The sequence below is a fragment of the Oncorhynchus gorbuscha genome, linkage group LG26, assembly GCF_021184085.1.
Source record: "Oncorhynchus gorbuscha isolate QuinsamMale2020 ecotype Even-year linkage group LG26, OgorEven_v1.0, whole genome shotgun sequence".
Lineage (NCBI taxonomy): Eukaryota > Metazoa > Chordata > Actinopteri > Salmoniformes > Salmonidae > Oncorhynchus > Oncorhynchus gorbuscha.
In genome coordinates, this window is record NC_060198.1 from 12,856,297 (window position 1) to 12,884,279 (window position 27,983).

At 41.5% G+C, this 27,983-nt stretch overlaps 1 protein-coding gene across 3 annotated transcripts; it reads right to left on the reverse strand.

The window, feature by feature from the left end:
- Position 1: 1 nt before the first annotated feature.
- On the reverse strand, positions 2-27,964 carry LOC124015417 (phosphoribosyl pyrophosphate synthase-associated protein 1-like). 3 transcript variants are annotated; one of them, XM_046330584.1, is made up of 11 exons: positions 27,388-27,964; positions 17,263-17,315; positions 13,280-13,346; positions 9,063-9,235; positions 4,435-4,550; positions 4,242-4,297; positions 3,946-4,100; positions 2,790-2,828; positions 1,035-1,105; positions 655-801; positions 2-310 (listed from the first exon to the last, which is right to left on the reverse strand). In XM_046330584.1, the coding sequence occupies exons 1-11, from the start codon at positions 27,468-27,470 to the stop codon at positions 152-154; spliced, it is 1,119 nt and encodes a 372-aa protein (XP_046186540.1). In that variant the 5' UTR covers positions 27,471-27,964; the 3' UTR covers positions 2-151. The 3 variants fall into 3 exon arrangements, with proteins under 3 accessions (XP_046186540.1, XP_046186539.1, XP_046186541.1); XM_046330583.1 differs by having other exon boundaries at positions 2,790-2,834; XM_046330585.1 differs by lacking the exon at positions 2,790-2,828 and having other exon boundaries at positions 27,388-27,963.
- Positions 27,965-27,983: the final 19 nt, after the last annotated feature.

Genomic DNA, 27,983 nt, shown 5'->3' on the forward strand with positions numbered 1-27,983 from the left:
GTGGACTGAACAGTAGACATTTATTGAGAATGCAAGATATATTTTTTTTTACATGGCAAGTCAACAAGAATGAAAAGAAACAACTGCCTATGTAACCGAGGTGAAAATCCTTGGTCTCACGGTGTGAACACAACGTATTTGTGCGTGTAGCTCAGTCATCTACTGTGATGTTACGGAACAGGTAAGCCATGGACTCTCCATTGTGGATGCGTCGGATGGCCTCGGCCAGGATCATACTGACGTCCACTGTCTTAATCTTGGGACACTGGAGCTTCTGGACCTCGTGAGGGACTGTATTAGTCACCACCACCTGGGGGGGGGGGTACAAGGACACAAAATGGAGAGTCAGGTTACAGCAGGACCTGTTTAAGAATGTCCTTTGAATTATTAGAAAACAGCAGTGTATTCGCAGAGTTTGAGTATGCATTGCATATTACTGTATTTGGGTATCGGTGTGTGTACTTGTCTTTTTAAGGAAGCATAGATTTGTTTGATTTATTCAGCAAAGAGACACTTCCGACCTTGAGAAGCTTCCAAGTATCGGAGCAGCACAGACTACTTACAATAATTGTCAGTTGTGTCAATGTTAGAAAAGACAGCCATTTCAGGCTTAATAAAACGCCTGTGCGAGTACGGCCGTGTCCTTAGTCTTACCTCGTCGATGGCGGATTCCTCTATGAGTCGGGGGGCCTCTGCTGAGAGCAGGCCGTGTGTCGCCATGATGTATATCTTATAGGCCCCTCTCTCTTTCAGAATCTCAGCCGCCGCCACAAAGTCCTCCACGTCGTCTATGATGTCATCCTGAGAGAGCGAAACGACAAAGGCGGAAGTTTATTAGCGTCTAGATAAATAAAAAACACCAGCTCTATCATACAGTATGTCCAAATACACCTTACACGAGGACTTCCTAAGAACAGTGAGTGTGAAATTTCACTAGTTGATATAACACTCACTCTTGCTTGTTAGCAATAGTTACGTTTTTGTCCCATAGGGGTTAAAGTTTAAACAGAAATAAGAGATGATCAAATTCTTACAACAATGATAGCGATGCGACCTCCCACATCTCCCACTACAGTGATTGGCGGTTTCTCCTTGGCCATCATTACTGAAAGAAGAGAGAGATTTATCATCACTTTCAAAACAGTGGTTCAGAGGAAAATGAGGAGGAAAAATGACATTGAAATTATTGGGAGGAGATTGAGTAAGGGATCAAGTTCAACACCTGCAAAGACCATGCAAGACAGCTCTACCTCAATGTCCACATACTGCTACAACGCCTACAGAATAATCCTGAAACTCTAATTTTGACAAAAGGACAACTAAGTGAAATGATTCTGCGGTGAATATAGGGCAGCTTCAGGCATATTGCGATGATAGCAACACATGGCTTATGAATATAGAGCTGTCTTCCTTCCCACAAATAAAACATCCGGTTTGGGATTTAGGAATCCACACAGCAACCCCATGCCATGCCAAATCACAACCTACTTCAAACCTGTTTCCTCATCGTCAGCCCAGAGGCATCCAACCAGATGTTTGCATATTTAAAAACTCAGGTTTGAATCATGAGGCTCTACTTGGAACTCCAAGGTGTTGACATTAGCAACAAAATGATTTTGTTCAAATAGATTTAAGGCTTTAGGGGTTGAGTTTTTAAATAAACAAGAATCATACCGTTGCTGAATCAGCAAGTTAGCTCTAAATATTCTAAACTAGGAATTGATCAAGAAAAAGGATGCAGGGGAACACAACCAAGCTTGCCATCATGCCTCACTCAACCTCTTGAGGTGCTTGCAATGTTTCCCTCATCTCCATTGGAGCTATAGAGAAATTGCCCAAAATGACATAACATTTATGGGGCAATGATTGGCCCCATAAAATGTATGCCAATCACCAACCTTTCAGTGGAATACAGTAGGTGCCATCTGGTAAGGCATTTGCATTAGCAGCCATTTTGTTGGTTGCTTTGAAGGGGTCAAAAGTCAGATAAATGCTACATTTGAGGCATGTTGAAGGGAATGTTGACAAGCCATATGGTTTCAAACTGGTATTAATTGTAGTGCAACTCCAAAGTATACATGGGAAGAGCCATGTATTTTTCCATGATACTTGCATGAATGCATCCAGCAGATTCTTATTGCTATCGGTAGGGTTGAATGTGATGATTATTAGAATTTTGGAAGTTCACAGTTAATTGTGTATTAGACAAACGGCAATGTAATGTCAAAAATGTATCAAGTGAGGAATACCGTACAATGTAAGCTTGGGATTATCTGAAAGACCTTGACACCAATTTGAGGTGAAGAAATCTGCTGTTTTACAGATATCTTGTTTCAATAAGCATACCAAATTTGGTGACAGCCAACAGTTGGAGGGGCAGCACTTAAAATGTATTATATTCCCTTAAATTTTTTCAATGTTTTATTTTTTCAAAATTGGTTTAAATTGTCCCCTATCCATCGCTTTAGGAATTTCCGTTGCTCCCACGACTGTCTGGCTTTCGTTACGATGACAGCTAGCAGGCTAAGTGAAAAGACTATAATTGTAGGACGATTTTCATTTCTACACCATTTAAAAACAAAAAAACTCAATGTTTGACTGCCCCACCCTCAGTCTAAACACTTAACTGAACTGAGATCTTCAAAGTGGAATTTAGAAGGTCAGTACTGCTAGAAATGGAAACTCCCTCGGTAGACATCAACATTGCATGCAGGCAGGTATAAGCGATCACAAATAGTATTGCAGGATAGGGGGTTAGCAGAAGAGAGAGTGGAGCATTACGGTCGTACTTGGGAGCTCTATGCCTGGGAACGAAGGCTGGTGCCTCCCTGTGTCTTCAAAAGATAAATGGTATATGTTAACACTGTCATATACAGAGAATATATAATAGACATACAGACAGACAAAGGCAGCATACAGACAAACAACTCCAGAACTGAAGACAGGCCTTCTGGTCCCATTTATCGAAGGAAAGCAAATAAAATAAAGTTTAAAATAAAAAAATAATGGGGGGGGGGGGGTGTCTTAATTTCTCAAAGATTAAAAGGTGCCCCTTTGCTCCGTATCTGAATTTAGCTGTTGTTTTGATAAAGGGAGACCAACCCTGTTCCTGTATAAAGGAAGAGAGAAACAGAGAGAAGAATGAGAGAAAATTAGAAGAAAAAGGTGAGAAGAGAAATCCAGAAGCTGTGTGGAGGAGAGAGGAACGAGGGGAATGGATGACTTATGGCCCGTAATATTTCACAGGCATTGCCAGTAGTGTCAGGCTTCCGAGAATGATTGCTTTGTTGCTGAACCAACACATACTACAGCCCTGACTGGCTGAACCACTCCAGTTGCACACCGTCAGCATGAGGTCCTCTTTGCTACAAGTGCCTTTGGGCATTCAGGGCTGGATTTAAAAAAAACATTTTATTATGTTTTTTAAAACAGCATTTCTGTGACAAATGGATTTGTAAAGATAACTTTCTCTGAGCTATGGGTTGTTATTCAGACAGTCCATAAATGTAAAATACAGTTTGTTATTTTTCTGTAAATACTGTTCCATTAGATCTCTGTAAAGCCTCCCTTTGACCCAATGCCATGTTTCTGTGTCTCTACAATGGATAGGATCAGAGTCTGGGTGTACGTGCGTTCACAAGTGTCTGCATGCTGCATGGGAGGCCCATCCCAGTGTCGTCTACTCCCCATAAGCAGTGGAGCTTTAACCCTTCGGTTCAGACTCATTACCTTTCTATGGATTCCTCTGATAGACAGCAGTCAGGGCTGAACTCATCCTGTCCTGACACTAGTGGTTACATAAACCAGCACGGTCTGCTGACTAGGCAGATTATATACATGAGAGCAACACGAGTGATTTGTGTGTGTTATGGTCAAAGGCAGGGATATTTTCTAGTGTGGTGTGTGTGTGTGTGCACACGCCTGTGCATGTCAGGGGTATCTTACATGGCAGCTCCAGACCAGGGTGGCCAGAGGTGGTGCGTCCTGAAGACATTGGAGGAGGAGAGTGTCTTCCGTCGGCCATGTCAGACTCTGAACACTGGGCCTCCCCGTGCATCACCGCCAGGCCCAGCCGCAGCCGCTCAGCATAGGATTGAGCTCTGGGATGAACGCACACACAAAAAAGGATTTAAATACATACAGAGCAAACAAATCATCATTAAACACAAATCTGCAGCCACAAACACACTTCACATCATTCACTATCCATCTTGCTGGAAAACTCCCAACCTTTATGTTACCTCTTGGCCGCCGAAGGAGACTTTGCAACGATAATGGCATTTCTGTAGTCTGGAATCTAGAAACAAATCAACATTATCCAACATGATTTCACAGTTCAACACCACATTAAAACTAAACATTAGTCAACAAATACATTATATCATGATTGAAATTCTACAAGTGACTGGAGGTTTCTGGGTAATGTAGTCTTACTTCCTCCTGGATGTATTGTAGCAGGAAGGGCGAGGCACGCAGGTTATCAACAGGGAAACTGAAGAAGCCCTGGATCTCCTTCTGGTGAAGGTCCATTGTGATGATGTGAGTCAGCCCTGTGATAACACCAGTGGGTCAAGCCAGTGGTGTAAAATACTTAAGAAAAATACTTTAAAGTATTACTTACAGTGGGGCAAAAAAGTATTTAGTCAGCCACCAATTGTGCAAGTTCTCCCAATTAAAAAGATGAGGCCTGTAATTTTCATCATAGGTACACTTCAACTATGACAGACAAAATGAGGAAACAAAATCCAGAAAATCACATTGTAGGATTTTTAATTTATTTATTTGCAAATTATGGTGGAAAATAAGTATTTGGTCAATAACAAAAGTTTCTTAATACTTAGTTATATACCCTTTGTTGGCAATGACAGAGGTCAAAAGTTTTCTGTAAGTCTTCACAAGGTTTTCACACACTGTTGCTGGTATTTTGGCCCATGCCTCCATGCAGATCTCCTCTAGAGCAGTGATGTTTTGGGGCCGTTGCTGGGCAACACAGACTTTCAACTCTCTCCAAAGATTTTCTATGGGGTTGAGATCTGGAGACTGGCTAGGGCACTCCAGGACCTTGAAATGCTTCTTACGAAGCCACTCCTTCGTTGCCTGGGCGATGTGTTTGGGATCATTGTCATGCTGAAAGACCCAGCCACATTTCATCTTCAATGCCCTTGCTGATGGAAGGAGGTTATCACTCAAAATCTCTCGATGCATGGCCCCATTCATTCTTTCCTTTACATGGATCAGTCGTCCTGGTCCCTTTGCAGAAAAACAGCCCCAAAGCATGATGTTTCCACTCCCATGCTTCACAGTAGGTATGGTGTTTTTTGGATGCAACTCAGCATTCTTTGTCCTCCAAACACGACGAATTGTGTTTCTACCAAAAAGTTATATTTTGGTTTCATCTGACCATATGACATTCTCCCAATCTTCAGTAGGCTTTGTTACATTGGTCCCAGCTCTCTGCAGGTCATTCACTAGGTCCCCCCATGTGGTTCTGGGATTTTGGCTCACCGTTCTTGTGATCATTTTGACCCCATGGGGTGAGATCTTAAGTGGAGCCCCAGATCGAGGGAGATTATCAGTGGTCTTGTATGTCTTCCATTTCCAAATAATTGCTCCCGCAGTTGATTTCTTCAAACCAAGCTGCTTACCTATTGCAGATTCAGTCTTCCCAGCCTGGTGCAGGTCTACAATTTTGTTTCTGGTGTCCTTTGACAGCTCTTTGGTCTTGGCCATAGTGGAGTTTGGAGTGTGACTGTTTGAGGTTGTGGACAGGTGTCTTTTATACTGATAACAAGTTCAAACAGGTGCCATTAATACAGGTAACGAGTGGAGGACAGAGGAGCCTCTTAAAGAAGAAGTTACAGGCCTGTGAGAGCCAGAAATCTTGCTTGTTTGTAGGTGACCAAATACTTATTTTCCAACATAATTTGTAAATAAATTCATTAAAAAATCCTACAATGTGATTTTCTGGATTTCTTTTCTTTTCATTTTTTATGTCATAGTTGAAGTGTACCTATGATAAATTGCAGGCCTCTCATCTTTTTAAGTGGGAGAACTTGCACAATTGGTGGCTGACTAAATACGTTTTTGCCCCACTGTATTTAAAACCAGATAGTTTGACTTTTACTCAAGTAGTATTTTACTGGATGACTTGCAGTTTTACTTGAGTAAAAGTAAAGATACCTTAATAGAAAATGACTCAAGTATGGCAATTTGGTACTTTTTCCACCACTGGGTCAAGCAACACCCGAGCTAGACCGTCTCACATATGTGCTTGTGTGAATTATAATTTTGTCCATCCCCAACCAGACATGTGTGAAAACCAAGTGTAAATCAATTATATTAATTTCAGGGCAGGTCTGAAAAAAACCATGATTGAACATTTAGCTAGCTAGCTAGCTAGTTTGCCTTGGAGATTAACATTGGATTTAAGCTGACATGCATATGGTCCTCTTTTTAGCTGGTTCTTTGTAGAAGTTTGACCCGGTGTTATACAAAATAGTATTTCTCTACTCTTGACGATTAATACACAGATAAAAAGTAAAACAGTTTTTAGTTCGTTACCTTTGATTATTCTCTCCTCGTTCGTCTATCAACCACCCACGTGGGTTTGTATCCTCGTGAAAACCAAACCAAGTTCTATTTTAGCGTTCGGCAACACAGATGCTCGTTGACGCACGCAAGCAATGTGGATAAAATTATTGAATAACATGCATGTGTAAAAATATATATATATAATTGTAATGCTAGCGCATGCAATGTGCCCGGTCCAGACAGTGTTAGCTTTTACAGAGTGACGCAATAACTGTTTCCCTACTAAAATACCATAATATGACCGTTGGCTTTTCTGCTAGCTGCATGTGGTGACAGAGTTCATGGACTTGCTATGGTGTAACGTTACCCAGCCCGGTCTCAGATCATTTCTTATTATTCTGTACGTAAATCGAAAAACACTCCATTTAATATAATATGTTATGTTTCATTTGGTATTTATTAATTTGTGGATGTCCATCACCCATTTCGTATGATATGTGATGAATTACAATTTGTATTATGTCCACATAGCTCAAGCAGTAGGAAGCGCTCTCATCCATTTATATACAAATACAGTCTTATACTCAGCTGGCCCCTCCCCGGATTTTGTGTTAAACGCTCTACAAAGCCTTCTTGGTGTCCAACAAGCTTTCTCTGCCCTTAACCTTGTTCTGAACGCCTCCAAAACAAAGGTCATGTGGTTTGGTAAGAAGAGCGCCCCTCTCCCCACCGGTGTGATTACTACCTCTTAGGGTTTAGAGCTTAGGTAGTCACCCCATACAAGTACTTAGGAGTATGGCTAGATGGTGCACTGTCCTCTCAGCACATATCAAAGCTGCAGGTTAAAGTTAAATCTAGACTTGGTTTCCTCTATCGTAATTGCACCACCTCCACCCCAACTGCTTAACTAACCCTGATTCAGATGACCATCCTACCCATGTTAGACTAAGGAGACATCATTTATAGATCGGCAGGTAAGGGTGCTCTCGGGCGGCTAGATGTTCTTTATCATTCTGCCATCAGATTTGCCACCAATGCTCCTTATAGGACACATCACTGCACTCTAAACGGGTCATCTCTGTAGACCCGTTGCAAGATGCACTGGTTGATGCTTATTTATAAAACCCTCTCAGGCCTCACTCCCCCCTTATCTGAGATGCCTCGCGCAGCCCTCAACCTCCACATACAACACCTGTTCTGCTGGTCACTCCTCTTTTCAGTTAGATGCAGCGAGCGACTGGAGCGAGGTGCAAAAAAAAACTCAAACTGGACCGTTTTATCTCCATCTCTTCATTCAAAGATGGAATCGTGGACACTCTTAATGACAGTTGTGGCTGCTTCACGTGTATTGTGGTCGCTACCTTCTGGCCCTTTGTGCTGTTTTCTGTGCCCAATGTTTGTACCATGTTGTTGTGTTGCTGCCATGTTTTGTCGTCGTCTTAGGTCTCTCTTTATGTCGTGTTCTCTCGTCGTGATATGCGTTTTGTCCTATTTTTATTTATTTTAATCCCAGCCCCCCGTAGGCGGCCTTTTGGTAGGCCGTCATAGTAAATAAGAATTTGTTCTTAACTGACTTGCCTAGTTAAATAAAAGGTTGAATAAAAATAAATGACAAATTTGCAAAACGTATGATACGGTTAAGGTTAGCTAAAAGGATTACGGTTAGGGGAAGGGTTAGCTAACATGCTAAGTAGCAAGTCGTTGAAAAGTAGCTGAAACGCTCAAGTTGTCCGTGATGACATTTGAACTCACAACCTTTGGGTTGCCGACTTCAATTTTGGCCTTAGACCATTGTGTCTCATGTAACATATCATACAATTTGAGTGTCCAGGATTTACATTTCCTGTTACGTCTAATAGATCATCAGGACAACAACCACCTGAGCCACAGCCTTTTCACCCCGCTATCGTCCAGAAGGCGAGGTCAGTACAGGTGCATCAAAGCTGGGAACGAGAGACTGAAAAACAGCTTCCATTTCAAGGCCATCAGACTGCTAAATAGCCGTTACTAGCATTTTAAAGGCTGCTGCCCTATATAAACCTGAAATCTGCACTGGCCACTTTAATAATGGAACACTAGTCACTTTAATAATGTTTACATATTTTTGCATTACTCATCTCATGTGTATACACTGTATTCTATCTTAGTCTGTCGCTTAGACATTGCTCGTCCATATATTTATAGATTCTTAATTCCATTCCTTTACTTAGGTGTGTATTGTGTGTTTTGTTGTGAAATTGTTAGATATTACTGCACTGTTGGCACTAGAAACACAAGCATTTTGCTGCACCCGCAATAACATCTATTAAACACGTGTATGCGACCAATAAAATTTGATACCAGACTGCGTTACCTCCCTGTATGTGGTAAAAAAAAAGTTTCATTAACTACATGTCCACCTTATCTTAGCAGTGTTGTAACCATCTTCCTACAACACTGTAAGCTACTATGCAAAAAAAAAAAAAAAAATTATTGGTATCACAACAACGAGAAAGCCACATGATGCATACAGTAGCCATATAGTAACATACCGGCTTTAGCGAGCATGGAGGCCAGCAGCTTGCAGACAATGGAGCCTCTCTTCCTCATCTTGCACTGCTTGCTGTAAGGGAAGTAGGGGATGACCCCAATGATGTTCTTGGCACAGTTAGTCTTGAGAGCATAGGCCATGACCAGCAGCTCCATGATGGCAGTGTTCACATCTCTGGGTAGGACAAAAGAACCATTCAAGAGACAACGGAGCAAGATGGACAGAGATAAGATAACGTAGTAAGATAAGCAAGAGTGAGATAAGAGTAGTCGTTGTAGATATTTCAGTAAACTGTTGAATAAAACTGGCTGTTGTGTTGTCATGGTTTTAATTTGCACGTCGTAGTAACTGACGGGGTATAAAATTCAAAACCAACATTAACACACTCAGAGCGTTCGCTCTCGGAGTCAACACTCGTCTTTGTTCAGACACATTCACTACACATTTAAGTGAGCGAGTCTATGACGCTAGTCAGTATCCTACAATGTTAACCTTACTTGACTACGTGCCCATTGTCCTGGCACTAATCGCCACATTGTAAGACAAGACGTTGAGCGCCACACTAATAGTCGTTCCCGAAACCCTGAAGAATAACCTTGATAGCTATGGGGCATTTCCAAATAATTAAGCTTCAAGATCGTATCGAAGAATGACTCCATTGTTGTATGGGATTCAGCCAGTTCATGAGAGAAGCAGAGGCGAACTTTGTTGGGGACTTGATGCACTTTTATTAACACTATAATTAGTAATCAAAGATAACGTCTTATTAACTAATACAAAGAGTGCAGTAAGGTAGTGCCAGAGAAAATTTGACCTCGGCAGCCTCCTGAAACAGCAGAGCCAACCACAATCATTAAAAGGGCAACTCAACCCCAATATCACCCGTTGTATCTTCTAAAAAATGCATTCAGGCTAGAAGTTGTGGGTGGAAGGAATTGGTAAACATAGTTGTACCTGAACCCAACACTTTCTCACTAAAGCATAATCTGACAATAACATTATGTGCATTGTGAGCAAATACATCTCTGGACAGTTAGCGCACAGTAGTTAGTCACCAAGTTCCTGGCATCTATTGCCACTTGCGGTTTAAGATCAAATCCCAAATTTGAGGTGCAAAAAACATTTTAAATGTGGACTCACATTGTGGTATTGTGCTGAGGGGGGAAAAAATGTAATCGTCACCTTGAAAATTAAGATTAGGGGCTCAATTCAATCCAACCTACATTGTATTATTTACGCAGTAGTTCTTTTTCCAACGATCAAATTAACTCAGATTGGTCTTGGGTACCAGGGCCGGCTCGCTCATTAGGTAGGATTAGGCGTCCACCTATGATGGCAGATCGACTAGGGCGCCATTTTCTGAGCTAAACTGACCAAGACTTACCTCCAACCTCACAATTAATTCTGCCCAAAAAACAATGGAAAATTTCTCTCAACCTGTGGCATATGGGCTTTTAATGATTTATTTCACCTTTATTTAACCAGGTAGGCTAGTTGAGAACAAGTTCTCCTTTACAACTGCGACCTGGCCAAGATAAAGCAAAGCACATCGACACATACAGAGTTACTTGGAATAAACAAACATACAGTCGATAATACAGTAGAAAAGTCTATACAGTGTGTGAAAATTAGGTAATGCAATAAAATAGGCCATAGTGGCAAGGTAATTACGATATAGCAACTAAACACCGGAGTGATAGATGTGCAGAAAATGAATGTGCAAGTTGAGATACTTGGGTGCAAAGCATTGTAAACTTTGTCAAAGGCAGGGCTGCAAAATATTTAACTTGTCCATTCCAAGCATGCCTCTCCAGAGTGCAGTTGGAGACATACCATCATTTTTTTTTCATAAATCATGTAGCATATGGTAGAAAGAGTATGTGGTCTTTCCTGTAGCCTAAAGGCTGGAGATAAAATGTATAACAACGTAATGAGACGAACCATTTTTACATTATGCAGGTTTCTCCAATCCAATTGCCTTACTTAAATGGCATCCAATCAAATCAAGAATACGCTGGCATCTTGACAAACATCCTAAAAACAGGATGGGTCAAAGTAAAATAGACAATATGGAATGGACGATCAGGCTACTCACAATTGCTGTCCAGGACTTTGATCCCGTGTGCTACATTTCATGTGTACGCCTACATGTTTTTTTATAAGCTGATATTAGCGAAAAATAAAATTCTGCATTTCCCACTGTGTAAACACATCGCAACTAGGCTCAGGATTACACCTACTGATACAATTGGATTGCTGATAGTCAGCTTAAAAAGCCAAATTGATTAGTAACAGGAATCAGGACTAATGAAGCCAATGCAACGGCCTGTTTTGCAAACGATGGGCATTCATACATTTCCATTGTGGTCAGACATGGTTGACTACACCCCTGTAAGGACGGACCGACACAGTCTTTTGGACATCTATTTTTGATCTGGTCATCTTTGTTTTTCATAGAGTAGGCCTACCACATAGATAGCATTCCTAACATTCTATTTTAGACAACACTGTAGGCCAGGGATGGGCATCTCCAGTCCTCTAGGGCCAAAAATAGTGTCACACTTTTGCCCCAGATAACAAATCTGACACCAATAATCAACAAATGAGCATCTGCAGTTTAGAACGGAATTAAGTGTCAGCGGCTGTGTTGACCACAGATGTGGAACAAGTTTGACATCTCTCCCACCCCCAAGGATTGGAGTTGACCATCCCTGCTGTAGACGATACCGCGTTAAGAGCGGACCGATACGGACGCCTTTTGGACTTCTTTTTTTGTCCGGTCTGGACCAGCCTTTATTTGCAACAAACATACGTCTATGAATTACATCTTGTCAACTTTCATTCAGAACCGAAAATGAATCTTCAATGTCTTCAACATCTGGAAAAATTGACTTAAGATATCTTTCCAACATAATCTTGCTTACTGGGACTATTGTTGAAGGGGCGCCAATTTTTGTTGTCTCGCCTAGGGGTGCAGAAGGGCCAGGACCAGTCCTGTGGGTACTGTATAAAACCCTACAACTACTACCAGGGATAAATATTGTGAAATAAAAAGTATCTTCTCCATGTGGGATTATAAATCACAGTCATTGAACTATGAGCCACCAATTAGTCATAGCAGTTGGGAGCAAATACGAGTTGACAGCGCCACCATTGTCACCCATTTCTCATTATGATGGATATAGCTACGAATATAAACGTAAAATCCTCAAAGCCTACATGTTTTTATTCTTCGTAAAAGCACATAAGTGTATGAAACGGTAAGCAAAAAATGTATCATATGCGGAAATGTGCCTTACTGCCTTTTGAATTTTGTGTAACGTCAGTAGTCTAGTCAAGGAAGCCTTATGCAAAATATACTGGCACACTCCACTTACCAGACCATTACCAAATAAGGCGTGTGGTCACCTGCTTTAATAGTGAGCCTCGAGGTGGTACCACCTAGCACATCTAGAAGGGAGTGTATTTCATACCAAACCTCTCCCTTCAGATGAAGAGGCACCTTCTTAAGGACAAAAAGAGCTAGATTTACTACTAAAATACCTTAATATATAACTTTTGCAACGAACTGTCAAAATGAAGACCAGAATTTATTTGTTTCACTATAAATAATCCTAAAACATCTGGTTTTAGACTAAAAAATAAATTTTAAAAGTTCAGGAAAGTTACTTGTTCCAGTGCCGCCTAGCTGGCTGTTAATGTTGCCATCTCAATTTCCCAGGCAGCTCCTGCCAACTAATGAATGACATAACCACTGGAAGAAAATATGTTTGTGGAAGACAGATGTAACGGATGTGAAACGGCTAGCTTAGTTAGCGGTGCGCGCTAAATAGCGTTTCAATCGGTGACGTCACTTGCTCCGAGACCTTGAAGTAGTGGTTCCCCTTGCTCTGCAAGGGCCGCGGCTTTTGTGGAGCGATGGGTAGCGATGCTTGTGACTGTTGTTGATGTGTGCAGAGGGTCCCTGGTTCGCGCCCGGGTATGGGCGAGGGGACGGTCTAAAGTTGTACTGTTACACAGACACCCATGGGGGGGGTCATATTCTGACTGATCAGCGATGAATCAACAATGTCTGCCTAATTTCAAAAGGGAATACATTTACGTTCCTCTCGAGTTTCTATTGATCAATTTGGTTCTGTGGCGTTACTGCAAATCCAACCAAATAGAATGTAAACACTTTAAGACTGTGTAGAAGACATGACACCCGGATCCTCTCACCTTGGAATGGTCTGAATGATAAAGATGTCTTGACCACGAACAGACTCTTTCACATCCACCCTGGTTTCTGTAAATAAAAAAAGCAGCAGATCAGTTCCAGGAGCAAGTAACCCCAGATACAGTATGCCGACCATCATCTACGGTGCATTCGGAAGCTATTCAGACACCCTGACTTTTTCACGTTACAGCCTTGACCGAAAATGTATTCAATAAAAATGTTTCTTCAATCTACACACAATACCCCATAATGATAAAGCGAAAAGTTTTTTTTAATTGCACAATTACATACAAATGAAAACTGAAATACCTTATTTACATAAGTATCAAGACCTTTTGCTATGAGACTCGAAATTGAACTCAGGTGCATCCTGTTTCCATTGATCATCCTTGAGAGGTTTCTACAACATGATTGAAGTCCACCCGTGTTAAATTCAAATGATTGTGTATGATTTGGAAACACACACACCCGTCTATATATAATGTCACACAGTTGACAGTGCATGTCAGAGCAAAAACCAAGCCATGTGGTCGAAGGAATTGTCCGTAGAGCTTAGAGACGGGCTTGTGTCGAGGCACAGATCAGGGGAAGGATACCAAAAAATGTCTGCAGCATTTAAAGTCTCCAAGAACGCAGTGGCCTCCATCATTCTTAAATGGAAGAAGTTTGGAACCACCAAGACTCTTCCTAGAGCTGGACGCCTGGCCAAACTGAGCAATCATGGGAGAAGGGCCTTGGTCAGGGAGGTGACCAGGAACCTGATGGTCACTCTGACAGAGCTCCAGAGTTCCTCTGTGGAGATTGTCCTTCTGGAAGGTTCTCTCATCTCCTCCAAACAAGCCTTCATGGTAGAGTGGCAGGCGGAAGCCACTCCTCAGTAAAAGGCACGTTGACAGCCTGCTTGGAATTTGTCAAAAGGCACCTAAAGACTCTCAGACTACGTGAAATAAGATTATTTGATGTGATGAAACCAAGATTGATCTTTGGCCAGAATGCAAAGTGTCTCATCTGGAGGAAACCTGGCACCATCCCTTCGTGAAGCATGGTGGTGGCAGCATCATACTGTGGGGATGTTTTTCAGCGGCAGGGACTAGGAGACTAGTCCAGATTGAGGGAAAGATGAAAAGTAGAGAAAGATCCTTGTTAAAAACCTGCTCCAGAGCACTCAGGACCTAAGGACATTGATCCTATGCACACAGCCAAAACAATGTAGGAGTGGCTTTGGGACAAGTCTCTAAATGTCCTTGAGTGGACCAGCCAGAGCCCGGACTTAAACGAGATCGAATATCTCTGGAGAGACCTGAAAATAGCTGTCCAGTGACGCTCCCCATCCAACCTGACAGAGCTTGAGAGGATCTGCAGAGAAAAATGGAAGAAACTCCCCAAATACAGCTGTGCCAAGCTTGTAGCATCATACCCAAGAAGACTTGAGGCTGTAATCGCTGCCAAAGGTGTTTCAACAAAGTACTGAGTAAAGGGTCTGAATACTTATGTAAATGTGATATCAGTTTATTTTTAATAAATTTGCAAAAATGTCAAAGACTGTTTTTGCTTTGTCATTATGTGGTATCGTGTGTAGATTGAAAGAAAACAATTGAATCAGTTTTAAAATAGGGCTGTAACGTAACAAAATGTGGAAAAAGTCAAGGAGTCTGAATACTTTCCGAATGCACTGTATACCAGGGATGTTTAGCTCTTACACTACGAGGTCCAGAGCCTGCTGGTTCTGTTCTACCTGATAATTAATTGCAAAGACAATTGAGGCATGAATCATGTATGTGCGCCATTCAGAGGGTGCCTTTGAACAGGGTATGGTAACAGGTGCACCGGTTTGCGTCAAGAACTGCAACATTGCTGGGTTTTTCACACTCAACAGTTTCCCCGTGCGTGTCAAGAATGGACCCCCACCCAAAGGACATCCAGCCAACTTGACATCTCTGGGAAGCATTGGAATCAACATGGGCCAGCAACCATTGTGGAATGCTTTCGACCCCTTATAGAGTCCATGCCCGACGAATTGAGGCTCTTCTGTGGGCAAGAGTGTGGGGGGTGAACTCAATGTGACTAGTTTCAGGAAAACTCCTGTCACGTGTCACTACTTAACATAAGGTATTTGAACGCAAACATGTTTTTACTCAAAATGCTTTTGGAATGTGTACTCAAGTGCTTTAACAAAATTGTATACCATTTGTAAATACGAATAAAATAATTCAATTACGAGCCTAGTTGGTTTAGCCATGGAAAAAAACAGGAACCTTTCCAATTACATTTACATTTAAGTCATTTAGCAGACGCTCTTATCCAGAGCGACTTACAAATTGGCTATGATTGGCTGAGATAATGGATGGGCTGGTCAAGCCAATTGGATTGGTCTGCCATGTAGCTTCTTTCTTTAGCGTGAGCTGCTCAGTATGTGTAGGTAATCCTTTCGAACGCTTTTTGAAAGATATCACAAAGAACTGCAAAAGTGTTGCTAATGCTCTCCACTTTCATGAGGACAGTTTTGAAATGGGTGGAATGCCCGGTGGAAGCAGAGTATGACAGCTAAGGAGAAAATTCTGCCGTTTGATTGCAAATACGCGGAGGGAGTCAAAAAGAGAACACAGAGAAGGCTGTTGTATAAAACACTTGTCTCCGGATTACATCTTCAAACTAAGGGCAACCATGGCATCGGTGAGGGAGAAGCGTTAATCTATGAATACATGTAAGAGTCTAGCTAGCTACAATTTCCGATATTATAAGTTTCTAATTTTGGCAGAAGATAATTTAGCTGGCTAGCTGTCTCGCTAGATAACATTACATGTATGATATGTGTAGTAATATTATTCATACCTCAGAGCCATTTGAATTGTCACCTATAGCCTAATGTTACCTAGCTAAGAAACATTGAACCTAGTTGGTTAGCTTTACCTATCTGAAAATTCATAAAGGACAGTAACGTTATGAGTTGGGATTATGGTTCATTGTTGAGCTAGCTAACAAAAAAACACTCCACCATGCAAGTAAACGTTCACTGTACCATTTACACCTTCTGTATCATATGCTTGTGACAAATAAACAGATTTAATTTAATATTGTGCGTGTTTACCAGAGACGGTAATGTGAAGAACATGACCAGCACCGAAGTCAAATTAGATAGAACGTTAGGCCAACTAGACAGTGTCCCAAGTTCAATAAATAAAATTGTCACAATCACAAGCTATTTTCTGTAGTTAGCTTGCCATTAACTTGTAAATAATGATCTTGTTGTGAGTTTATTTACCTTAAATAATTCATACAAATTAGGTCAATAAAAACGTTGTCAGCTATATAATAATTATCTTAACTGTCAAGCCAGCTAACAAGCTAGAAACTGACCAAAACATTGTTTAGAAACTTGCTTTTATTTGCCTGGTTTGCTCGATTGACATATAATAAATACATTTTTAAACAGATTGGTTTATTGGTGTTAAAAAACACCAGTTATGCTATTTTGGACCACCAGGATGCTGATGTCATTTAGCCTGTTGTTTTTGTTCATGTCACTGCGACAACTGTATACAGACATGTCAATAGACATAGTATAAACCTTTAGTCTTGAAATCTTTGGTTGTTTAGTTCACTACTGTACTCACTCGGTTTAGCACGGCCTCACATGTGAATCCTTAAAGAGACGGGTGGGGCTTAAGAGGGTGTGAACAATACTGAATGGGTGAAGACAAAATATTTCTCCAATAGGTATAACAAAACATTCAAGGGCCATTTTATCAAAAATGGGGTTACAAGTTTATCAACTTTCAAAGCAGAAGTACTTTCCTAATTGTTCCTCAACTGTAGTGTATGATATCACATTTTCTTAGCTCTGAATCTCTACTTTTAGAGACTCACAATTTTGCCACATAAGAATGAATCGAGCTGGTCGTTCACATATTAGGAAGGGGTCCATCATGTTCTGTACACTCAGTGTATACTATATGAAGCTGAAAGGGTTAACCTGGCATCTCACCTCTGTTGGACTCTTGGTAAACAACAGACTTTCCCAAGTCTACGCCAAGCCGTCTGCAAGGAGAGAAGGAAGGTGTTAGACAGTAAATAAACAAAAACACACAACTAAAATCGTCCACACACAGGAGGAATGCCCGCCTTTTGAGTAACTGGCCCAACTCATCAATCATTATTATTGTGGGTGCTTATGTTTGTCCTATTTAAGATAGTGTATGTATGTAAACTTCTGACTTCAACTCTTAGGTTGGAGTATTAAAACTGGTTTTTCAACCACTCCAAATTTCTTGTTAAGCTATAATTTTGGCAAGTCGGTTAGGACTTTTGAACTCTAATAGTGGTGGTGTGAAGACATTTGTTTATTATAAATTAAATGTTTATGAATACCTGTCATTAAAATGACTTAGTAAATTTGTAGAATTTTAGGTTTCTACATTGTGTAAACACACAATGTTTCTATTGAGATGCATTTACATTGAAAAATAGTCCACCATCTCTAAAAATGTCAGATGCAAGAGAGATGTCATTCATTCTTTGCTATGATCATTGATATCCTGAAGAAGCTATCACTTATTTCTTTGCCTGAAAATGTTTGGATATACTGATGAAGTTACATTGTTAGCTAGCTAGTCAATGAAGTAACATGACTGAAAAATGTGTAAATAAATGGTGAGTAGTTTTGGTAGGCCCACAACATTTAAAATGGGGTCCCGGTAATCCGCAATAGGAAGATAATGTTGCACCATAGTGGTGAGAGAACTCGAGACGTTGGAACTATACAAGTGCTTATTTCCAAAGAGCGCTCCGTAAGCCAAGCCCCAGTGGGCAGAGCTAGGCATGTTGCACTTGGATACGTTTTAATATGGGAAGAATAGCCTCTCATTTTACAATGGGTCAGTTTGGTTCTGTGTAGCCTGGTTATGCTAATATACAGTATATATATATATATATACACACACACACAAAAGTGTGTACACCCCTTCAAATGAGTGGATTTGGCTATTTCCGAAATACCCGTGGCTGACCAGTGAATAAAATCAAGCACACATCCATGCAATCTCCATAGACAAACATTGGCAGTAGAATGGCCTTACTGAAGAGCTCAGTGACTTTCAACGAGGCACTGTCATGGGATGCCACCTTTCCAAGAAGTCAGTTTGTCAAATTTCTGCCCTGCTAGAGCTGCCCCTGTCAACTGTAAGTGCTGTTATTGTGAAGTGGAAACATCTAGGGAACAGCATCTGTTCAGCCGCGAAGTGGTAGGCCACACAAGCTCACGGAACAGGACCGCCGAGTGCTGAATCGTGTAGCGAGTAAAAATCATCTCTCCTTGGTTGCAACACTCGCTACCGAATTCTAAACTGCCTCTGGACGCAACGTCAGCACAAGAACTATTCGACGCGAGCTTCATGAAATGGGTTTCCATGGCAGAGCAGCCGCACACAAGGGAAAGCGGGATACCTAGTCAGTTGTACAACTGAATGTCTTCAACTGAAATGTCTTCCGCATTTAACCCAACCATCACCATGCGCAATGCGTCAATTGGGGTTGTGTGAAGCTCACCTCCATTGGACTCTGGCGCAGTGGAATTGTGGTCTTTTGAGTGATGATTCACGTTTCACCATCGGGCAGTCCAACTCGAATCTGTGTTTGGCCGATGCCAGGAGAACACTACCTGCCCGACTGCATAGTGCCAACTTTAATGTTTGGTGGCGGAATAATAGTCTGGTGCTGTTTGTCATGGTTGGGCTAGGCCCCTTCGTTCCAATGAAGAAAAATCTTAACGCTACAGCGTACAATGACATTCTAGACGATTCTGTGCTTCCAACTTTGTGGCAACAGTTTGGGAAATGCCCTTTCCTGTTTCACCATGACAATGCCCCCATGCACAAATCGAGGTTCATAATGGTTTGTTGAGATCGGTGTGGAAGAACTTGACTGGCCTTCACAGAACCCTTTACCTCAACCCAATCGAACAGCTTTGGGATGAATTGGAACGCCGACTGCAAGCCAGGCCTAATCGCCCAACATCGGTGCTTTCACTTCAGCGGATGGGGAGTAGCCATGTCATAAACCACTCCCTCTGTTCTCACTCAATGCTTTTGTAAAGTAAGAGCATTTTGAGGAACGAGAGTGGACTAGTTAAGTAGCCTGGCGGTTAGTGTTGGGCCAGTAACAAATGTCGCTAGGTTGAATTCCCAAGCCGATAACATGAAAAAAATCTGCCCAAGTGCCCATGAGCAAGGTACCGTTGATAAAGGCAGACCCTAGGTGTGACCCCTCTCAGAGTGTCTCTCGTTGAGTTTGAATATGCAAAAAACACATTTCCAATTCATACGTGCATAATACATACAGTTGAAGTCGGAAGTTTATATACACCTTAGCCAAATACATTTGAACTCAGTTTTTCACAATTCCTGACATTTAATCGTTATAGGTCAGTTAGGATCACCTCTATTTTAAGAATGTCAAATGTCAGAATAATAGTAGAGAATGATTTAAGCTTTTATTTATTTCATCACATTCCCAGTAGAAATTTACACACTCAATTAGTATTTGGTAGCATTGCCTTTAAATTGTTTAACTTGGGCCAAACATTTTGGGTAGCCTTCCACAATAAGTTGGGTGAATTTTGGCCCATTCCTCCTGACAGAGCTGGTGTAACTGAGTCAGGTGTGTAGGCCTCCTTGCTCGCACACACATTCTCAGTTCTGCCCACAAATTTTCTATCGGATTGAGGTCGGGGCTTTGTGATGGCCACTCCAATACCCTGACTGTTGCCCTTTTGCCACAACTTTGGAAGTATGCTTGGGGTTATTGTCCATTTGGAAGACCCATTTGAGACCAAGCTTTAACTTCCTGACTGATGTCTTGAGATGTTGTTTCAATATATCCACATAATTTTCCTCCCTCATGATGCCATCTATTTTGTGAAGTGCACCAGTTCCTCCTGCAGCAAAGCACCCCACAGCATGATGCTGCCACCCCTGTGCTTCACGGTTGGGATGGTGTTCTTCGGCTTGCAAGCCTCCCCGATTTCCTCCCAATGTAACGATGGTCATTATGGTCAAACAGTTCCATTTTTGTTTAATCCGACCAGAGGACATTTCTCCAAAATGTTATGTCGATATAAGACCCGTTTTACTATGGATATAGATACTTTTGTACCTGTTTCCTCCAGCATCTTCACAAGGTCCTTTGCTGCTGTTCTGGGATTGATTTGCACTTTTCGCACCAAAGTACATTCATCTCTAGGAGACAGAACGTGTCTCCTTCCTGAGCGTTATGACGGCTGCGTGGTCCCATGGTGTATAGAATTGTTGTACTATTGTTTGTACAGATGAACGTGGTACCTTCAGGCATTTGGAAGTTGCTCAAGGATGAACGAGACTTGGAGGTCTCCAATTTTTTATTCCTGAGGTCTTTGCTGATTTTTTATTTTACCATGATGCCAAGCAGAGGAACTGAGTTTGAAGATAGGCTAATTGACATCATTTGAGTCAAGTGGAGGTGTACCTATCAGAAGCTTCTAAAGTCATGACATAATTTTCTGGAAATTCCAAGCCGTTTTTCAAGGCCCTGTCAACTTAGTGTATGTAAACTTCTGACCCACTGGAATTGTAATACAGTGCACGTCTTCCTTATCAAATTCCGAGGTGCGTATTGAAGATGTTAGAACCATTCCACATGTTAGAAGAACCGTCAGCTAACTAGTTGAGTAAAACACCAAAAGCACGAACCTGTGTCAATCTACTATTCCCACATTACAAAAGTCAACCTATTCCATTGGATGGCTTGTCATTCGGTGCGAGAAATAAATATTCCAAATAGACTGGGACAGTTGGACAAAGAATATCAAATTAATACAACCAGAGTATGTTTTTAAAAAGCAATGAGACAAGATCGCAAATTGGATAGCGCAAAATTGGGGATGACACTTTTTATAATTTCAAAATAAATATAATTGTAAAACGTTCCCTGCCTCCGCTCAGATTTCAAGGTGGGTGATGTTGCAATGGGCAACAGGCACTGGCCTTTCCGAACAGTGCCTCAAGTATGACAGAATCAAGCCTTTAGACGTTAATATTAATTATCCTACATAATATTTGTCAAGAATGACTGTAGTTTAGCGTATGCATCTATGACCCGTGTATGTCGCACGTCACTACTTCACAGGAAAGGCATATATACATTTTTTTGAATCAACATTTTTGGGCAGAAATGTTTTCTGGAATATGAACTTCCATGTGCCTCAATAAGAAATGTGTATGCCATCTATAAATACAATTGTTAAATAATGAGCCCAATTGGTTTAGCCATGGGAAAAGACAGGAACCTTCCCGCTAGCAATGATTGACTGAGATAATGAATGGGCTGGACATGCTGAGAGCGGAGTTTGGATTGGTCTACCATGTAGCATGCTTCTGTCTATAACATGAGCTACTCAGTATGTGTAGATAATCCTTGCTACCTCAGCTTTTTGAAAGATATAGTAGCCATGGAGAACTGCAAAAGTGTTGCTACTGCTCTCAACAGCATTTCTGCCCTGAATTTAGCAGGCGCTATCAACAAAGCTCAGTAGGGAAGAAGTTGTGAGTAATCAGATGAGGAAATTCCTGACTTGGGCAAAAACATTTTCACTGAACCAGACATTGTAGAGTCTTCTGATGACAGTGGTGGAGAAGAAACAGCAATCAACAGTGTTGTTGTCACGGAAGAAGTTGACTTTTTAATAAGTGGAATGCCCGGTGGAATAGCTGCAGATCGTCTAAACAAGACTCCACTGCGAGATGAATACATGACCCATCAAGTTTGTCAGGTGTGTTTGGGCGTGACTATGGCCATTATTGTATTTCATGAACATGTGAACTACACTACCTTACTCATTCTGTTTGGCTCATGGCCTCACATGTAAATCCTTAAAGAGATTGGTGGGGCTAAGGCTTAAGAGGGTGTGAACAATGCTGATTCGGAGTAGACAAAGAAGAGCACTCCAGTTGGTGGACCAAAATATTCAGGGACCATTTGACTGAAAAGGAGGTGGTTGGTGACATATACGTAATTAAGTCATTAAAGTGTGGCTACATTTTCTGGTACTCCCTCCTGTCTGCATCGGTCTGGACATGAAGACTGTAGCCAATACGCATAGGCTATCACCTACACTTTCACATGCAGGCAAATTATTTATGTACATTTACAGACACGTTTTTCTGAACAGAATAGCAGTGTTTCGGTTTTCAAATTGGCTATTAAAATGTTATAATTTTGATTCGTGGCCTTAGTGCCCGAGCAGATGTCCTTGCTGCTTTCGCAGATTGGGCACCTCTTGAAGGCCAAATGGCCTTGCCTGTAAAATCACAAAATTCCAGGCCTGCTGGTGAGCAATGTTCCCTTTATGGCTGTGATGGCTGTGATCGAATAAACACAATACGAACGCAACAAACGCTAGTGTCCCACCTCGACAACAGCCAGTGAAATTGCAGGGCGCCAAATTCAAAACAGATATCCCATAATTAAAATTCCTCAAACATACAAGTATTATCCACCATTTAAGATAAACTTCTTGTAAATCAAACCACAATGTCGATTTCAAAAAGGCTTTACTGCGAAAGCACACCATGTGATTACGTTAGGTCAGCACCTAGTCACAGAAAACCATACAGCCATTTTTCCAGCCAAAGAAAGGAGTCACAAAAAGCAGAAATAGAGAAAATTAATCACTTCATGTTACACAATACATGTATGTTTTGTTCGATAAATATCAGTTGACATTGGCAAGTTATGGTCAGAAATGCATCGTCTCAAACATCCGGTGAAAGTGCAGAGAGCCACATCAAATTACAGAAATACTCAAACATTGATAAACGATAGAAGTTTTAAACATACGATTAAAGATAAACTTCTCCTTAATGAAACCGCAGTGTTAGATTTTTAAAACGCTTTACGGAGAAAGCACACTTGGCAATTATGTTAGGTCTGCACCAAGCTTCAGAAGCCCATTCAGCCATAAATAGCATTAAAATTAATCACCTTTGATGATCTTCATCTGGTGGCACTCCCAGGTCTCCATGTTAGACAATAAATGTTAGTTTTGTTCGATAAAGTTCCTCTTTATGACCAAATACCTCCTTTTTGTTAGCACGTCTTGTCCAGTAATCCGAATGCTTAAGGCGCGGGCAGGGCACTAAGTCCAGACAAAAAGTGTATTTTTTTTAAAGTACAATAAAAGTTAATAGAAACATGCCAAACGATGTTTAAAAATCAATCCTCCGGATATTTTTGTCATAAATAATCAATAACATTTAAACCGGACAAAAGCTTCGTCAATCGGAAAGGAGAAACAAGAAAGGCGCATTCCCGATCAGGCGCATGGCTGATGGAAATTTCCACTGGCCCCTGATTGAAAGTGCTGTATCGCCCTAATTTTTCAGAGTAAAAGCCTGAAACAATGCCTAAAGACTGGCCACATGTAGAGGAAGCCACGGAGCTCGTGAACTGGGTCCTAAGTCTTTGTATGGTGGATAGGCTTACAATGGAAAAATAGCCTTTCAAAATAATAGTACTTACTGGTTGGATTTTCCTCTGGTTTTCACCTGCCATATCAGTTCTGTTACACTCACAGACATTATTTTAACAGTTTCGGAAACTTAAGAGTGTTTTCTATCCAAATCTATTACTTTTTTGCATATCCTCTCTTCTCAGTCTGAGTAACAGGCAGTTTAATTTGGGCACACTTTTCATCCAAAATTGCAAATGCTGCCCCCTACCCTAGTGAAGTTAACGAGATAATCACTGACATGATGTCAGCTGGTCCTTTTGTGGCAGGGCTGAAATGCAGTGGAAATGTTTTTTGGGGATTCAGTTCATTTGCATTGCAAAGAGGGACTTTGCAATTAATTGCTAATTCATCTGATCACTGTTCATAACATTCTGGAGTATATGCAAATTGCCATCATACAAACTGAGGCAGCAGACTGAAAATGCATGCGTCATTCAAAACTTTTGGCCTCGACTGTACTATGTAGGCACCGGAGCTTACCCATAAGGAAGACTAAGCATGTACATTACCTATCAGATTAGGGTTCTGAAATTACCCTCACCCACTAATAAACTTGTCATTTTTGCAGGTTAAGTGACCGAGCTAGGTATGTCTCAATATTTGTTTACAAATTGTGAGTCAATGAATATATACTGAATGTACAAAACAGTAACAATGGTTTCTAACAGATCTAACAGAGAGATCTCTTCTCGCTTTGGCTATGCAGTGGGCCTCCATGTGATTGCTCTCCTCATTATGAAATTATCTACTTTACCCTGTATATCTAAAAATGATTGTTTAATGCAAAATTACCAAAACCTGATCGTGAACCTAAACACTCAAAATAAAATATATTGTAAGGTCTGTTCAGCAGTTATAGCCAGATGAGTCCATTTGGGATCCTGATCCCGGGGTGTATCACAACTGGCCATGATCTGTCCCAGTAACAGCTAACAATTGGCTCAGCTTCATCTGGGTCAGGGGAGGGTTTGGCAGGGATAGGCAGTCATTGTAAATAAAAATGTGTTAACGGACTTGCCTAGTTAAATATTTTTTTTTTTAAATCTGTCTCCAGTACCTTACTTTCATTCTGGTAAAAACATTTAACAGCGCATAGATGGGGCTCCCGAGTGGCACGGCGGCCTAAGGCACTGCATCTCAGTGCTACAGGCGTCACTATGGGAGTCACATAGGGCGGCGCACAATTGGCCCAGCGTCGTCCGGGTTTGGCCGTAGGCAGTGATTGTGAATAATATCACACAAGCTATTTTGAATTTGAATGCTGAAAGTGCCATGCAGTTGAGCAAGATCCGGAACAGCCCGCCTACCTTGCGTTGGTCAGCGTGTGAAACTGGGCACAGTACGAGTTTGACTAGGATAAATAAACACTGGTTAAAAATAATTATATTGCCTGAGATTTCTCAGCATGCAAAATGACTTGTAGCTCAATGACTGTCAACACAGTTACATGCAGTTCGACACTGAAGGAGAGGACTCATCAGTTGCAGAGTATGCAAGTAAGCGGGGCTGGAGCGAGATTCCCAAAAAGCTGGCCTTCTCGCCTGCTCCAATAGTGCTCACTTCACAAGCTCAGGGCATGCCCGGCCCAGCATGCATTTGTAGCCTACTTACGTGCTGCTACAGCCCCTTGCTTTAGCTATGGTCATGAATTGGCTAAATATTTTCAGAAAGAAACATAAAACACAGGGCCAAAATCAAGATGACTTACAAAGACGAGGACCAAGATTAAGAGAGGGAGAGTGGGGATGTAGTGTCCAGAATCGGTTAAAGATAAGTATTCCGAAAGCATGATGGGTACTTACTACGTGCACATGCTACAAGAAAGTAATGAGGTGGATAGATAACTAAGTGTCATTGTTACAAAGTATTTCTAAACTAACAATCAGATCTCTTATGTTTTGTTCACTGTTGTTCTATTATCTATACAATAGGCCAGAATTGATTTTGGCCCAATAGGCCTGGCATATTCCCACTTCAAGGAACTTTCCGTTTTGATTGGGTTATTTTGCTGAAAAATCTTAAGGCCAACCTATAGAAAAATAAAACTATGCATCTCTGCCCAGCCTGACAAGAGTGGCCAAAAGGGTGTTTAGCATCCCCAGTGGCTCCCCTGCTAGCCTGCTTTCCAAGCACCTTCGCAAGAGCCTAAAGCCACAGAATGGCGAAACTCCTGTTAATAAAAATGACGTAGCCTATTTGAAGTGATGAGCACTTCTTACATTCACCTTTATTTTTTTATGGTATCCAATTGGTAGTTAGTCTTGTCGCTGCAACTCCCGGTATGGACTCGGGAGAGGCGAAGGTTGAGAGCCGTGCGTCCTCCAAAACACAACCATGCTGCACTGCTTCTTGACACAATGTCCGCTTAACCAGGAAGCCAGCCACACCAATGTGACGGAGGAAACACCGTACACCTGGCGATCTTGTCAGCGTGCATGCGTGCCCGACCGGTCACAGGAGTCGCTAGAGCGCGATGGGACATCCCTACCGGCCAAACCCTCCCCTAAACCAGACAACGCTGGGGCAATTGTGCACCGCCCAATGGGTGTCCCGGTCGCGACCTGCTGTGACAGAGCCTGGACTCGAATCAGGATCTCAAGTGACACAGCTAGTACTGCGATGCAGTGACTTAGACCCCTGCGCCACTCGGGAGGCCATAAAGAATGTAATTTCATTAATATTCTGACCAATGCATGTTACATTTAGATCGGTTCGGGGTCAGCAGACCGATGCACTTGTATATTAAACATGGGAATCGGGAAAAACAGGTCAGTGTCTGGGGATGGGGCAGCAACTGTAACTGCCCCTATGTTTGAAATACTGTTTGCCTGGAATGGGCCGTTTGTTAGACCAGTTTGCTTGAAGTCTCTTAGCAAAGTTATGTGCGAGGTCATTCTCTCTCATCCTTGGGACTGTTAGCGACTGTGTTGACTTCAAAATATGGGGTGTGAACAAAGTTTCTATTCAAGCGTTGGTTGACATGGTAATGGCTCTATAGTGTTGGAGAAAAGTTTAAACAAACGGACCCTCCGTTACATCGTGACGTGTCATGCCGTAATGTACAGCACCCATAAAGCAATGACACATTATATAAACTCTTTATAGTGTTTCATTTATATTTTAGAGGCGATAAGTTGGACAGATCGAGTGAAAAAAAGCAATTTTCCCACACATATCTCCTCACTATCACGCATTAGTATCGCTTCCCCACCCGCCATTTTTAAAGACCTGACAGGGCTCATTGCCTTCTTGAATCATGCAGAAACGGGCAGCGTGGGGGTCATGTAATTGATTCTGTTGGAAAGGGGAGAAATGGTACTTTACAATGGTATTGACATTACAGTTGATCTGGAAGTATTACGTTTTGGGGGCGCTAAAATAAGGTCAATTGTACAGACCGAGGCAATGTACAAAAGTGAGTGAGTTTACGTTACCCGAAAAAGTTTGGGAACCACTGCGCTAGATCACCACCAATTTGTCTTTTGACTACTTTCAAATCCAGTTGAGGGGGAAAATGTTTAATTTGAGAGAGTTGCAAGAGATTCATTTGAATGCGCAGCATATACTTACTCCGTGATCTTCTTCGCAAGCTCGGTGCATGCGGTGGTCGAGTTGGCAGAGAAGACACGGTACCCACTTTTTGAGATATTCATTGTTGAGTGACTATAGGAAAGCTTTGACGTTCGAGAATGACAGACGAGATTTATAGGGCCTTATAAAAGTCCACGTACTTTGCCTACTCACATTGACAATATCGACTCCTTTTATAAATGCAGGACTTAAGAACACGGAAATACGTCGAGTGAGGAATGTTACAAAATCTCAAATAAATACCGGCCTATATGTAGCTAACCCACATAACTGGCGTAAGTAAACACATCTACTTATCGATCGCAGTATGACTGGTCTATCAAACTAGAAAACTGAGTTTTTCCACATCCGCACATAGATCTGTAGATTACTCTACGAAAAACGCGCTCCACCTAATTCTTCAACTGGAAAAATATTTAGCAATAAAAGTACACTACAGCAGACTCGTGTAATCTCAAAAGGTGTATACAACGTTGCTTCTAGCGTAGCTAATGTAAACTTTGTAGCAATGAGGTCAAATAAAATAAGAGTAATTTCATTGGGTAGCCAACGATTAACATATTGGCAGTATAATA

Coding starts and splice junctions, on each gene's coding strand:
- LOC124015417 (XM_046330583.1), bottom strand. CDS start 27,470: ATGAATATCTCAAAAAGTGGGTACCGTGTCTTCTCTGCCAACTCGACC. Junction 4,298..4,434: donor TACAATACATCCAGGAGGAA/GTAAGACTACAT, acceptor ATTTGTTTCTAG/ATTCCAGACTACAGAAATGC. Junction 4,101..4,241: donor TCTCCTTCGGCGGCCAAGAG/GTAACATAAAGG, acceptor CGTTCATCCCAG/AGCTCAATCCTATGCTGAGC.